This window comes from Rhinoderma darwinii, chromosome 12, assembly GCF_050947455.1.
Source record: "Rhinoderma darwinii isolate aRhiDar2 chromosome 12, aRhiDar2.hap1, whole genome shotgun sequence".
NCBI lineage: Eukaryota > Metazoa > Chordata > Amphibia > Anura > Rhinodermatidae > Rhinoderma > Rhinoderma darwinii.
In genome coordinates, this window is record NC_134698.1 from 1,050,764 (window position 1) to 1,066,360 (window position 15,597).

A 15,597-nucleotide genomic window follows, 5' to 3' on the forward strand; every position below is an offset into this window, starting at 1 on the left:
TATCAGCAGTGCAGGATATACAGCAGATGTTCCCCTGTATATGATATCAGCAGTGCAGGATATACAGCAGATGTTACCCCTGTATATGATATCAGCCGTGCAGGATATACAGCAGATGTTACCCCTGTATATGATATCAGCAGTGCAGGATATACAGCAGATGTTACCCCTGTATATGATATCAGCAGTGCAGGATATACAGCAGATGTTCCCCTGTATATGATATCAGCAGTGCAGGATATACAGCAGATGTTCCCCTGTATATGATATCAGCAGTGCAGGATATACTGCAGATGTTCCCCTGTATATGATATCAGCAGTGCAGGATATACAGCAGATGTTACCCTGTATATGATATCAGCAGTGCAGGATATACAGCAGATGTTACCCTGTATATGATATCAGCAGTGCAGGATATACAGCAGATGTTACCCTGTATATGATATCAGCAGTGCAGGATATACAGCAGATGTTCCCCTGTATATGATATCAGCGGTGCAGGATATACAGCAGATGTTACCCCTGTGTATGATATCAGCAGTGCAGGATATACAGCAGATGTTCCCCTGTATATGATATCAGCAGTGCAGGATATACTGCAGATGTTACCCTGTATATGATATCAGCAGTGCAGGATATACAGCAGATGTTACCCCTGTATATGATATCAGCAGTGCAGGATATACAGCAGATGTTACCCCTGTATATGATATCAGCAGTGCAGGATATACAGCAGATGTTATTCTGTATATGATATCAGCAGTGCAGGATATACAGCAGATGTTCCCTTGTATATGATATCAGCAGTGCAGGATATACAGCAGATGTTATTCTGTATATGATATCAGCAGTGCAGGATATACAGCAGATGTTACCCTGTATATGATATCAGCAGTGCAGGATATACAGCAGATGTTCCCCTGTATATGATATCAGCAGTGCAGGATATACAGCAGATGTTCCCCTGTATATGATATCAGCAGTGCAGGATATACAGCAGATGTTCCCCTGTATATGATATCAGCAGTGCAGGATATACAGCAGATGTTACCCCTGTATATGACATCAGCAGTGCAGGATATACAGCAGATGTTCCCCTGTATATGATATCAGCAGTGCAGGATATACAGCAGATGTTCCCCTGTATATGATATCAGCAGTGCAGGATATACAGCAGATGTTACCCTGTATATGATATCAGCAGATGTTACCCCTGTATATGACATCAGCAGTGCAGGATATACAGCAGATGTTACCCTGTATATGATATCAGCAGTGCAGGATATACAGCAGATGTTCCCCTGTATATGATATCAGCAGATGTTACCCCTGTATATGACATCAGCAGTGCAGGATATACAGCAGATGTTCCCCTGTATATGATATCAGCAGTGCAGGATATACAGCAGATGTTCCCCTGTATATGATATCAGCAGTGCAGGATATACAGCAGATGTTACCCCTGTATATGATATCAGCAGTGCAGGATATACAGCAGATGTTACCCTGTATATGATATCAGCAGTGCAGGATATACAGCAGATGTTACCCCTGTATATGATATCAGCAGTGCAGGATATACAGCAGATGTTACCTCTGTATATGATATCAGCAGTGCAGGATATACAGCAGATGTTCCCCTGTATATGATATCAGCAGTGCAGGATATACAGCAGATGTTCCCCTGTATATGATATCAGGAGTGCAGAATATACAGCAGATGTTCCCCTGTATATGATATCAGCAGTGCAGGATATACAGCAGATGTTACCCTGTATATGATATCAGCAGTGCAGGATATACAGCAGATGTTCCCCTGTATATGATATCAGCAGTGCAGGATATACAGCAGATGTTACCCCTGTATATGATATCAGCAATGCAGGATATACAGCAGATGTTACCCCTGTATATGATATCAGCAGTGCAGGATATACAGCAGATGTTACCCTATATATGATATCAGCAGTGCAGGATATACAGCAGATGTTACCCCTGTATATGATATCAGCAGTGCAGGATATACAGCAGATGTTACCCCTGTATATGATATCAGCAGTGCAGGATATACAGCAGATGTTACCCCTGTATATGATATCAGCAGTGCAGGATATACAGCAGATGTTACCCTGTATATGATATCAGCAGTGCAGGATATACAGCAGATGTTCCCCTGTATATGATATCAGCAGTGCAGGATATACAACAGATGTTCCCCTGTATATGATATCAGCAGTGCAGGATATACAGCAGATGTTACCCCTGTATATGATATCAGCAGTGCAGGATATACAGCAGATGTTACCCCTGTGTATGATATCAGCAGTGCAGGATATACAGCAGATGTTACCCCTGTATATGATATCAGCAGTGCAGGATATACAGCAGATGTTACCCTGTATATGATATCAGCAGTGCAGGATATACAGCAGATGTTCCCCTGTATATGATATCAGCAGTGCAGGATATACAGCAGATGTTACCCCTGTATATGATATCAGCAGTGCAGGATATACAGCAGATGTTACCCCTGTATATGATATCAGCAGATGTTACCCCTGTATATGATATCAGCAGTGCAGGATATACAGCAGATGTTACCCTGTATATGATATCAGCAGTGCAGGATATACAGCAGATGTTCCCCTGTATATGATATCAGCAGTGCAGGATATACAGCAGATGTTCCCCTGTATATGATATCAGCAGTGCAGGATATACAGCAGATGTTCCCCTGTATATGATATCAGCAGTGCAGGATATACAGCAGATGTTACCCCTGTATATGATATCAGCAGTGCAGGATATAAAGCAGATGTTACCCCTGTATATGATATCAGCAGTGCAGGATATACAGCAGATGTTACCCCTGTATATGATATCAGCAGTGCAGGATATACTGCAGATGTTACCCTGTATATGATATCAGCAGTGCAGGATATACAGCAGATGTTACCCCTGTATATGATATCAGCAGTGCAGGATATAAAGCAGATGTTACCCCTGTATATGATATCAGCAGTGCAGGATATACAGCAGATGTTACCCTGTATATGATATCAGCAGTGCAGGATATACAGCAGATGTTCCCCTGTATATGATATCAGCAGTGCAGGATATACAGCAGATGTTCCCCTGTATATGATATCAGCAGTGCAGGATATACAGCAGATGTTACCCCTGTATATGATATCAGCAGTGCAGGATATACAGCAGATGTTCCCCTGTATATGATATCAGCAGTGCAGGATATACAGCAGATGTTCCCCTGTATATGATATCAGCAGTGCAGGATATACAGCAGATGTTACCCCTGTATATGATATCAGCAGTGCAGGATATACAGCAGATGTTACCCTGTATATGATATCAGCAGTGCAGGATATACAGCAGATGTTACCCCTGTATATGATATCAGCAGTGCAGGATATACAGCAGATGTTACCCCTGTATATGATATCAGCAGTGCAGGATATACAGCAGATGTTCCCCTGTATATGATATCAGCAGATGTTCCCCTGTATATGATATCAGCAGTGTAGGATATACAGCAGATGTTACCCCTGTATATGATATCAGCAGTGCAGGATATACAGCAGATGTTACCCCTGTATATGATATCAGCAGTGCAGGATATACAGCAGATGTTACCCCTGTATATGATATCAGCAGTGCAGGATATACAGCAGATGTTACCCCTGTATATGATATCAGCAGTGCAGGATATACAGCAGATGTTACCCCTGTATATGATATCAGCAGTGCAGGATATACAGCAGATGTTCCCCTGTATATGATATCAGCAGTGCAGGATATACAGCAGATGTTCCCCTGTATATGATAGCAGCAGTGCAGGATATACAGCAGATGTTACCCTGTATATGATATCAGCAGTGCAGGATATACAGCAGATGTTCCCCTGTATATGATAGCAGCAGTGCAGGATATACAGCAGATGTTACCCTGTATATGATATCAGCAGTGCAGGATATACAGCAGATGTTACCCCTGTATATGATATCAGCAGTGCAGGATATACAGCAGATGTTACCCCTGTATATGATATCAGCAGTGCAGGATATACAGCAGATGTTACCCCTGTATATGATATCAGCAGTGCAGGATATACAGCAGATGTTACCCCTGTATATGATATCAGCAGTGCAGGATATACAGCAGATGTTACCCCTGTATATGATATCAGCAGTGCAGGATATACAGCAGATGTTACCCCTGTATATGATATCAGCAGTGCAGGATATACAGCAGATGTTCCCCTGTATATGATATCAGCAGTGCAGGATATACAGCAGATGTTATTCTGTATATGATATCAGCAGTGCAGGAAATACAGCAGATGTTACCCTGTATATGATATCAGCAGTGCAGGATATACAGCAGATGTTCCCCTGTATATGATATCAGCAGTGCAGGATATACAGCAGATGTTACCCCTGTATATGATATCAGCAGTGCAGGATATACAGCAGATGTTACCCTGTATATGATATCAGCAGTGCAGGATATACAGCAGATGTTCCCCTGTATATGATATCAGCAGTGCAGGATATACAGCAGATGTTCCCCTGTATATGATATCAGCAGTGCAGGATATACAGCAGATGTTACCCCTGTATATGATATCAGCAGTGCAGGATATACAGCAGATGTTCCCCTGTATATGATATCAGCAGATGTTCCCCTGTATATGATATCAGCAGTACCTATGACCGCGGATGATTGTCTATTCTCGGACCTTCTCAGTCGTGATCACGATTATTTACCTTTTTATGACAAATAGATGACATCATATTCATCCCAAAAATTTGGAAAATCTTCTTCTGAGATGCTGAGTACCGTTATCGGGTTCCTTGTCTGCACCCCACGTGGTCCAGTTCTCACAGACATTGACCCAAACTACATGCGGTATCTCTAGTGATGGGGCCACATTGTAGGGACACGTTGGGGACATGAACTCACCGTAGTAGGTTCTGTTCCACATATGATCAGTGATGGCGGAGGCGTTCTTCATACTGTACCCCTTTGCCCTGGTGTCGTTGACCGCGTGGGCGTAGAGCATGACCGAATCGTAGAAAGCGGCAGCCACCGTGTTCATCTGTAGACAACACACAGACACGTCATGGGCACGCACACACTCCCTCGCACGCTCAGACTGCCAGGTAATAACAGACCACCTGCCCGCGTCCAGTGTCACACGCACCCCCTCATCCCTGCACACTCGCTATAATCCCGGCACTGAGCGCTGACGCTGGACCGTGTCCTAGATTTAATCTCTTTGTCTTCTGCCCACGGGCCGGCAATGAAACATTTACTGCTGACGTACACAATAATTCGCCCATCAGGCCCAAGTGGTAAATTACTGAACACTAATCTGCATCCCGGAGAATGAAGCCGCCACCCCCGCCCCCACCGCGTCCTGGATTATAACCGCACACCGGTTCTGGAGCAGTCAGGGACTAATGACGGTGTCTGAGCAGGTCTGGGCTCCGTGGCCTCCCGGGCCCCACTTACCAGCGTGCTCTCCATAGTGTAGTTGTATTTTGGAGCGTAGTTCCCCAGGTCCTGCAGGAATTGCGTATACTCGCGGTTGTCCGGCTCTTTGATGGTGATAATCATCACTGCCTGTCGGGAGACACAAAGTGTCAGTCGCCATCATAAAACTGGCCGCCAATCATCACTCTCATCAGACGCCACAAAATAATCGCTTCCGAAATTGGTCGGTACATTTTTTTAATCATTTACGTTTGTCGCCGTCCTAGAATTGCAACGCAAATACTCGTTCTTTATTTGTTTGTCACCTCTATGTATACAGTAGCATGTCAATATGTACCTGCGGTTAACCCCTTCCTGGCCCTTTGTTAGTTTAAGGCATTACTAAGGCGACGGGTCAGTGTGTTCAACCCATTGGAGAACATTTAATAGTCTCTGGTCACCGGTACAAAGGCAATAGGGCCCCGGCGTTGACGCCTTCTTGACTTTATACTGAGGTTTTACCTGATTGCACATAAGGCAATGACCCCCCTTGCTTAACCCCTTCCTTGCAGACTGACGTGGGCAGGACGTGTGTTGACAGCTCCAGCTGTCATTTCAGTGTTCGTGGGTGACTGCGCACGGGGTGACAGGTCGCTGCAGGGGGGACCTTCATCCATCCGCAGGAGCGACACGTCAGGGGATTGGGAGCTGATTCTCCTTAATAAATGGCCATATTGTGATGCTCGTCAGTGAATTTTTTTTGGGAGGGGGTTAAAATAAAAAAGTGTGAATATTATTTCAGCTCCTGGTGTTTTTGTGTTTCTTTCCTCCTCATCGCCGCTGTCCCTATAACTGAGTCCATTTTTTGGTAAATTCACCTCTCGGCCTCCAAGTCTTCACTTTCGTATTTCTAATACCTTCATCTGGTATAAACTGTGGACATGTTTAGGGCCCCATCGATGTCTCCCTCGTTCATATAAATCACCCTAATAAGATTCCCGGCACCAGTTATTATAGGACGGACAGAACCATCTTTACCTCAAATGCCTTCTTGGCTTTAGCGTCATCCGCGTCTCCTCTGTACCATGGCCGCTTGAAGTCTGGGTATCTTGAGCCCTGGAGGCTGGCACCGAAGATATCAACATAGAAAAATACGTAGTCGCCGGAGCACAGACCTTGTTGATACGCTTGAAGCATGAGCCGTCGGAAAGTGTTGGGAGAGCAGCAAATGTAGACAACTGAGGAGGAAAAGCAAAACACATGTAACCCATAGGTAATGAGATAATCTAGTCAGATATCAAAGATTACAGATCCATTCATCTCATAAGATCTTGAGGATAAGGGTGTGTCTGTCGACAAGGCGCTGACAGATTCTAAGCAGCAGCTACCAGAATTGTGAATGTAGCTCTGGATGGGACTGGAGTTTAGGACATGACACAACTCAAGCCCAGCACTAGATAAGCGAAGCAAAGGACATGTAGATTTCACCTTAAAAACAAGTTCCAAGGAGAAGCTCCACAATATGAGATCCACTGTTCACAAAACAGCCCCGGAGCAAACCTGGTTTATGTGTGTGCCAACATTATAGTCATGGTAGTCCTCAACGGAGACAGACACAAGGAAACCAGGAGAAGTTCAGGAAACAAAGAGGTTCCAGGCTCGAGACATTGAATTCCCAGGACCTGGCGCGGCCGTGGTAACATTGTTCTGCACTTTATATTTTGGCTGTGTCTGTATTTCTTTAAATAATTGAGTACAGCTTACTTGGGTTCTTTTCCAAGTAGAGATTATTTTTGTTCTTCTACAACCCCAAGTGAGATATTTTCTACACAAATCCATGACGATGCTCCTTCCAAAGACATGACATGGAAAACTTGGTAACCAGAGACCCAAACATTTCTTCCAAATTTGGAGCCGTTGTAACCAAGCAAAAGTTCTGCCAACCAAAATATCCAATCCTGCCAACCAATGACAACATAGACTACTCTGATGTCAAAGTGTATGACATCACTTCTAGACATGAACCCAAGATATTGAGGCCAAACTGTGACAGCCTGCCAAGGATCCAACCCAACCCTGCCGTGTATACTCATAGCAATCCATCTACATGTGGCTCTAACACAACTAAGCCAACCAGACATGAAAGAACCTGCAAGACAAAACCTAACACAACCAGCCTGTCAAGGGTTACGAAGAATTCGACCAATTTAAGTGCAACTCGGCCAGCCATAGTCAACTGGGACCCAACATCGACAAGGCAAGTAGTAAGTAACCTAAGACCTCATGAACCACCATGGCTACCAAGAAGTCAACCAGAGACGAAAGAACCTGCAAGACAAAACCTAACACAACCAACCTGTCAAGGGTTACAAAGAATTTGACCAATTAAAGTGCAACTCGGCCAACCATAGTCAACTGGGACCCAACATCGCCAAGCCAAGTAGAAACCTAAGACCTCATGAACCACCGTGGCTACGAAGAAGTCAACCAGAGACAAAAGAGCCTGCAAGACAAAACCTAACACAACCAGCCTGTCAAGGGTTACAAAGAATTCGACCAATTAAAGTGCAAATCGGCCAACCATAGTCAACTGGGACCCAACATCGCCAAGTCAAGTAGAAACCTAAGACCTCATGAACCAGTATGGCTACCAAGAAGTCAACCAGAGACGAAAGTACCTGCAAGACAAAACCTAACACAACCGGCCTGTCAAGGGTTATAAAGAATTTGACCAATTTAAGTGCAACTCGGCCAACCATAGTCAACTGGGACCCAACATCGCCAAGCCAAGTAGAAACCTAAGACCTCATGAAACACCATGGCTGCCAAGAAGTCAACCAGAGACGAAAGAACCTGCAAGACAAAACCTAACACAACCGGCCTGTCAAGGGTTACAAAGAATTCGACCAATTTATGTGCAACTCGGCCAACCATAGTCAACTGGGACCCAACATCGCCAAGCCAAGTAGAAACCTAAGACCTCATGAAACACCATGGCTGCCAAGAAGTCAACCAGAGACCAACTAAAGACAACCCAGCTAGGCAAAGACAATCCTTCTACACATGGATCCAACACAACTAGACAAACAAACCTCTCGAGATGCATCTCTATCTTGTCTGCCATGGATCTAGAACAACGCTGGTCACAATAGTTCAAGAACCACACAGCCCCATCAACCGAAAACTCTACAAAACCTTACCAGACTCAACGTAATAAGCAGGTCCACCAAAGACTCAATGCTCCCTGTAACCACAGATCCTGTACGCACTGGCATGGATACCCCAAAAACAGCCATAAATACAATGTATAAAGATAAAGCCAAGATCCCGACCATACAGCCAGCAGAAGACGTCGCACTCTATTATAGAGCAGTATGCCGGGCGGCAAGACACGGAAAAGAAGATTTATAAAGGAGAAAGAATTAAAAATCTGTTACACTGGAGGATTATCCACGAGAAAAGATGGAAGGAGCGACAGGGACGGTAAACACAACTCTCACCGGCTGGACCCCTAGTGCGGCACAGCGGGGGCGCTCCTCTCCAATCTCCGCACACTTGATGTGTGTTTAAAACGCTAATAGCGCTCGGTAATGTTCATCTCATGCATAATGGATATGTGAACATCCCACGCCTCATTATTTACTCTTATCAAATGAATCCAGCAGCGCTGGGTGCCCTATAGGGGGAAGCCGGGAGTAGTAATACCGACACATCAGGTGGGACGCCAAGGCTCTTCTTACCTGCGGGCTAGTGGAGCGGAGTCCGCAGTTATATTATCACATGAGGATAAATACATTAGCTGCTTATATTAGATGGCGGAGGTGCTTATTTTTACAAAACTGCCCCTATATTTACAGTAAGAGCATGAGTCTGTGTGTTACGATCGGCGTCTCGTGCAGCTGCCGGGATCACATGGAGGATTCGGACGGGGGATTTCGGACAGGTTTGGGCTACTGATGCTTCAATGTGCTTCTCACTGTATGCAGATGTGATAAGAAGGTACAGGTGAATTCAGTAAAGAAGGCTCCAAAGTGTTTACAGGTGGAGCAGATCCAGTAAAGAAGGCTCCATTGTGTTTACAGGTGGAGCAGATCCAGTAAAGAAGGCTCCATTGTGTTTACAGGTGGAGCAGATCCAGTAAAGAAGGCTCCATTGTGTTTACAGGTGGAGCAGATACAGTAAAGAAGGCTCCATTGTGTTTACAGGTGGAGCAGATCCAGTAAAGAAGGCTCCAAAGTGATTACAGGTGGAGCAGATACAGTAAAGAAGGCTCCATAGTGTTTACAGGTGGAGCAGATCCTGTGACGAAGGATCCATAGAGTTTACAGGTGGAGCAGATCCAGTAAATAAAACAGCCTAGTGTTGAGAGGTGGAGCAGATCTTGTAAAGAAGGCTCCATAGTGTTTACAGGTAGAGCAGATCTAGTAGACTCCATGTGTTTACAGGTGGAGCAGATCCAGTAAAGAAGGCTCTATAGTGTTTACAGGTAGAGCAGATCTAGTAGACTCCATGTGTTTACAGGTGGAGCAGATACAGTAAAGAAGGCTCTATAGTGTACAGGCGGAGCAGATACAGTAAATAAAACTGCATAGTGTTTACAGGTGGAGCAGATCTAGTAGACTTCATGTGTTTACAGGTGCAGCACATACAGTAAATAAGACTCTATAGTGTCTACAGGTGGAGCAGATCCAGTAAAGAAGGCTCCATAGTGTTTACAGGTGGAGCAGATCCAGTAAAGAAGGCTTTATAGTTCTAACCTTTATTAAGGGAAGTATCACCGGTACAGCGAGTCGACCCCATTGTCTTTTGTAGACGATACTGACACCAGAGCGGCTCTTGCGCAAGTTTTAGTCACCGGAGGCCGTTTGCGTAGGTCATCGTTTTACACGTCATTGAACATTGAAAGTAAACAGTCGCAGCGGAGGAGGGCCACTAATAGCACAGCACATAAAATGTCACCATAAGGTACAACAAACATTAAAGCCATATTCACCAATTAACAAGACACGAAATCCCATAAATAAGAGAGAGAAAAAAGATGAACACGAAACGCCTTGTATCTCTCACTTAAAGGGAACCAGACGCACTTTCCCTCCAAGCGTCTTTGCTATGAAAGCTGGAAAATGCAATCGTTTCCACCCAATGGCCCCCAAAGTGCCAATAAGGGGCCCAATGAGGGGACTTGTGCTGTCTCTTAGGAGTCGGGGCCGTATGAGCGCTCCTGGCTCCGCCGGACGTCTGGTAGGAATTATAGAGCGGAGCAACATTTACTGCAGAGGCCGTTCAGTTGGGGACTTGTAACCCGTCCTGGTGACCGGTTCCCTTAATAATATATAAGCTGATGTGTCCAGCCATTACAGTACGGTGCCTCATTCTAAGGGTGTCCTGATCCGTAACACAAAGGTAGCAAAAGTAGACAGTGACCCAGGGCCGGGACCAGGGCTTGGTATAGTGAAGCCACTGAGCTGGGGGGGGGGGGGCAATTTATGGGTCCCAAAAATTCTTTGCAGAACCAACTATGAGCAGATGCGGATAAAGCTGCAGGCACCGGGGTCTGCTCAGCACGTTCCTGTACTGCACCGGGGGTCTATATAATCAAGACTATCTGTCTGCTATAATGTTAAAAATTCTACAGGGGGGGCACATTCTTTAAATTCTGTCTTGGGCACCCAGAGAGCTTGTCCCAGTGACCTGGACCGGAAGAAGAAATATGATAATTGGGCACATACACTGTGCCGCACCGTAGAAGATGTCAGCAGCTTGTAGATGGGCTCTTACTAGATATAGACTAGTCTGACCATAAGGCCATGTTCACACCTAACGCAATTGCTGCAGATTTTCAACAAATGGCAATTATTGCGGTCGCAACTAGAATTAAAAAATTAATTAATAAAATTTGACACTTTAAATTAAAAAAGTACCGCACTCACCTCCCCTGGTCTCCCGTAGTGACGCGTCCCTGCTCCCCGGGCTGGTGTGTTCATCCAACCTCCTGGGATGTCCCATGTGATCAGTGCAGCCACTCATAGGCTGCCAGGTCATATGGGAGGAGACATCACACCGGGAGGCTGAACGGGGACAGCCAATGGGAGCAGGGGCGTGTCGGTACGGGAGCACTAGGGAAGGTGAGTATGGAACTTCTGCAAACACGATATAGAATCTGGGTCGGATTTGCTGCCGAGTTTTCCGCTGAGAATCTGACCTGTGTGAACGCTCCCTAAGTGTGAGTTTTCTATATTCTTTATATAAACCGTAACATTAATCATGTAAAATTCTACATCTGCCTGGAACAGAATTCTCCTGCGCTCGGCTATTGCACAATTTGTGGAGAAATTCTAATTTCATGTGACATTTCAGCGGTTTAATGCCAAATTGCTCAAGATTTGATTACTGGGTCTCAGCAGAAGCGTCAGAGGTGGCGATGCGCGCCCACCACATATCTCCACCGGACTCAGCCCTCAAGGACCAGGCTGAAGATAATGGATTAAAAGCCCGAGGCTGAGAGAAGAACATTACATAATAGCGAGGGGGTCTGAGGGGCTCGATCGGGGAACACGGTGAAGGACATGGACGGCACCGGCACTTGCAGGTTGTTAGAGCTGACTCAGGAAACTAGTCACTAAGCAGAATACTGTCTTAGAAGGAGCGCAGGTCCCACACGGAAGCAGCAGAATACTGCGTCTACAGTGACATGGCAAAGGGAAGGACCGGAACACCAAGATGGCGGCACTTGTTACTGCAACTGCATAAGGAGGCAAATATGTTCTGCACAAAACTTTCCCTAACACAATTACGCAATGATTAATAATCAGGTACAGCCTATCCAATCACTAGAGAGCGGTGGTGACATCACTGAGAATGCAGCCTATCCAATCACTAGAGAGCAGCGGTGACATCACTGAGAATGCAGCCTATTCAATCACTATAGAGCAGCGGTGACATCACTGAGAATGCAGCCTATTCAATCACTATAGAGCAGCGGTGACATCACTGAGAATGCAGCCTATCCACTCACTAGAGAGCAGAGGTGACATCACTGAGAATGCAGCCTATCCATTCACTAGAGAGCAGCGGTGACATCACTGAGAATGCAGCCTATTCAATCACTATAGAGCAGCGGTGACATCACTGAGAATGCAGCCTATCCACTCACTAGAGAGCAGAGGTGACCACTGAGAATGCAGCCTATCCATTCACTAGAGAGCAGCGGCGACATCACTGAGAATGCAGCCTATCCACTCACTAGAGAGCAGCGGTGATATCACTGAGAATGCAGCCTATCCACTCACTAGAGAGCAGCGGTGACATCACTGAGAATGCAGCCTATCCACTCACTAGAGAGCAGCGGTGACATCACTGAGAATGCAGCCTATTCAATCACTATAGAGCAGCGGTGACATCACTGAGAATGCAGCCTATCCATTCACTAGAGAGCAGCGGTGACATCACTGAGAATGCAGCCTATTCAATCACTATAGAGCAGCGGTGACATCACTGAGAATGCAGCCTATCCACTCACTAGAGAGCAGAGGTGACCACTGAGAATGCAGCCTATCCATTCACTAGAGAGCAGCGGCGACATCACTGAGAATGCAGCCTATCCACTCACTAGAGAGCAGCGGTGATATCACTGAGAATGCAGCCTATCCACTCACTAGAGAGCAGCGGTGACATCACTGAGAATGCAGCCTATCCACTCACTAGAGAGCAGCGGTGACATCACTGAGAATGCAGCCTATCCAATCACTAGAGAGCAGCGGTGACATCACTGAGAATGCAGCCTATCCACTCACTAGAGAGCAGAGGTGACATCACTGAGAATGCAGCCTATCCATTCACTAGAGAGCAGCGGTGACCTCACTGAGAATGCAGCCTATCCACTCACTAGAGAGCAGCGGTGACATCACTGAGAATGCAGCCTATCCACTCACTAGAGCGCAGCAGTGACATCACTGAGAATGCAGCCTATCCACTCACTAGAGAGCAGCGGTGACATCACTGAGAGTGCAGCCTATCCACTCACTAGAGAGCAGCGGTGACATCACTGAGAATGCAGCCTATCCATTCACTAGAGAGCAGCGGTGACATCACTGAGAATGCAGCCTATCCATTCACTAGAGAGCAGCGGTGACATCACTGAGATTGGAGCATTGTCTGTGTATTTGAAGACTGCAACCTCAGGGGATCATTAGGCTTTGCTCCTCTCATGAATATTTCCGCTCCCCTGTCACACGTGAGTCTGATGTACAGGACATATATGTGATATTTCTGGTGACTGTTGTAGCTGTCGGGTTCGGAGTGTTTCATGAGGACCTGACTATTGAGATAACAGAACACAAATCCTCAATATTATCATTATAATAAGTAGCTCAGCAAAGCGGGCGCTGCCACCCACCGAGGGGTTAAAGCTGAGAAGAGAAATCAGGATATATGGAGATGTAAAGCGGCACCCACCGCTGTGTCCTCAGCTGTTCTGTAATATCTGGGGAACCCCCGAGGGGCTCCTGACTGCCAGGACTGACATTTGCCATCAATGATCAGCAGAGTGCAGTCAGCAGGGGCAAGTAGAGGGGGCAAGTAGAAAGAGCAGGTAGAGAGAGCATGTAGAGGGAGCAGGTAGAGAGAGCAGGTAGAGAGAGCAGGTAGAGGGTGCAGGTAGAGGGGGCAGGTAGAGGGTGCAGGTAGAGGGTGCAGGTAGAGGGTGCAGGTAGAGGGTGCAGGTAGAGAGAGCAGGTAGAGGGTGCAGGTAGAGGGTGCAGGTAGAGGGAGCAGGTAGAGGGAGCAGGTAGAGAGAGCAGGTAGAGGGTGCAGGTAGAGGGAGCAGGTAGAGGGTGCAGGTAGAGGGTGCAGGTAGAGGGTGCAGGTAGAGCGAGCAGGTAGAGGGTGCAGGTAGAGGGAGCAGGTAGAGGGTGCAGGTAGAGGGGGCAGGTAGAGGGGGCAGGTAGAGGGGGCAGGTAGAGGGAGCAGGTAGAGAGAGCAGGTAGAGGGAGCAGGTAGAGGGTGCAGGTAGAGGGTGCAGGTAGAGGGAGCAGGTAGAGGGTGCAGGTAGAGAGAGCAGGTAGAGGGTGCAGGTAGAGGGTGCAGGTAGAGAGAGCAGGTAGAGGGTGCAGGTAGAGAGAGCAGGTAGAGGGTGCAGGTAGAGGGTGCAGGTAGAGGGTGCAGGTAGAGGGTGCAGGTAGAGGGTGCAGGTAGAGAGAGCAGGTAGAGGGAGCAGGTAGAGAGAGCAGGTAGAGGGTGCAGGTAGAGAGAGCAGGTAGAGGGAGCAGGTAGAGGGAGCAGGTAGAGGGTGCAGGTAGAGGGTGCAGGTAGAGAGAGCAGGTAGAGGGTGCAGGTAGAGGGAGCAGGTAGAGGGTGCAGGTAGAGGGTGCAGGTAGAGAGAGCAGGTAGAGGGTGCAGGTAGAGGGTGCAGGTAGAGAGAGCAGGTAGAGGGTGCAGGTAGAGAGAGCAGGTAGAGGGTGCAGGTAGAGAGAGCAGGTAGAGGGAGCAGGTAGAGGGTGCAGGTAGAGAGAGCAGGTAGAGGGAGCAGGTAGAGGGTGCAGGTAGAGAGAGCAGGTAGAGAGAGCAGGTAGAGGGAGCAGGTAGAGGGAGCAGGTAGAGGGTGCAGGTAGAGAGAGCAGGTAGAGAGAGCAGGTAGAGGGGGCAGTCAGTAGGGGCAGGTAGAGAGAGCAGGTAGAGGGGGCAAGTAGAGAGAGCAGGTAGAGGGGGCAGTCAGTAGGGGCAGGTAGAGGGGACAGGGGTAATTAGTGCTTGTATATACAGCATGACTGTTGCAGTGGACTGGAGACCCTCGCCCACCATGATTAGTGTTTTCCGGGTTGAGTATTTTTGCTGCTTTCATCTTTTGTTACCGGTGGGGAAGACTCGTCCGGTAGAGGTCGTCTGCCCGGGGTCTGACCGGAGGGGTCACCTGACAGTGGCAGCCTCATTATAATGATGTAATTATGAGGGACGTCCCTGTAGCGACAGAGCTGGTGTTTTATACCGTCACTTACCCTGTTCTGCACCCGTTATAGTCACGTCCTCGCAATCATTGTCACTATTTTCAGCCTTTTGCTGCGGGCAAATATGTCCCTAATGGTGGAAAGTGTGACGTGGTCACCAGCG

At 46.9% G+C, this 15,597-nt stretch overlaps 1 protein-coding gene across 1 annotated transcript in view; it reads right to left on the minus strand.

The window, feature by feature from the left end:
* NPR1 (natriuretic peptide receptor 1) overlaps positions 1 to 15,597 on the minus strand; it is a 90,039-nt gene that overhangs the window by 59,434 nt on the left and 15,008 nt on the right. The window contains exons 2-4 of the mRNA XM_075844674.1: positions 6,532 to 6,731; positions 5,533 to 5,643; positions 4,981 to 5,116 (exon numbers count right to left, since the gene is read on the minus strand). Of these exons, the coding sequence (XP_075700789.1) occupies positions 4,981 to 5,116; positions 5,533 to 5,643; positions 6,532 to 6,731 (447 nt within the window). The remainder of the gene's footprint in view (positions 1 to 4,980; positions 5,117 to 5,532; positions 5,644 to 6,531; positions 6,732 to 15,597) is intronic.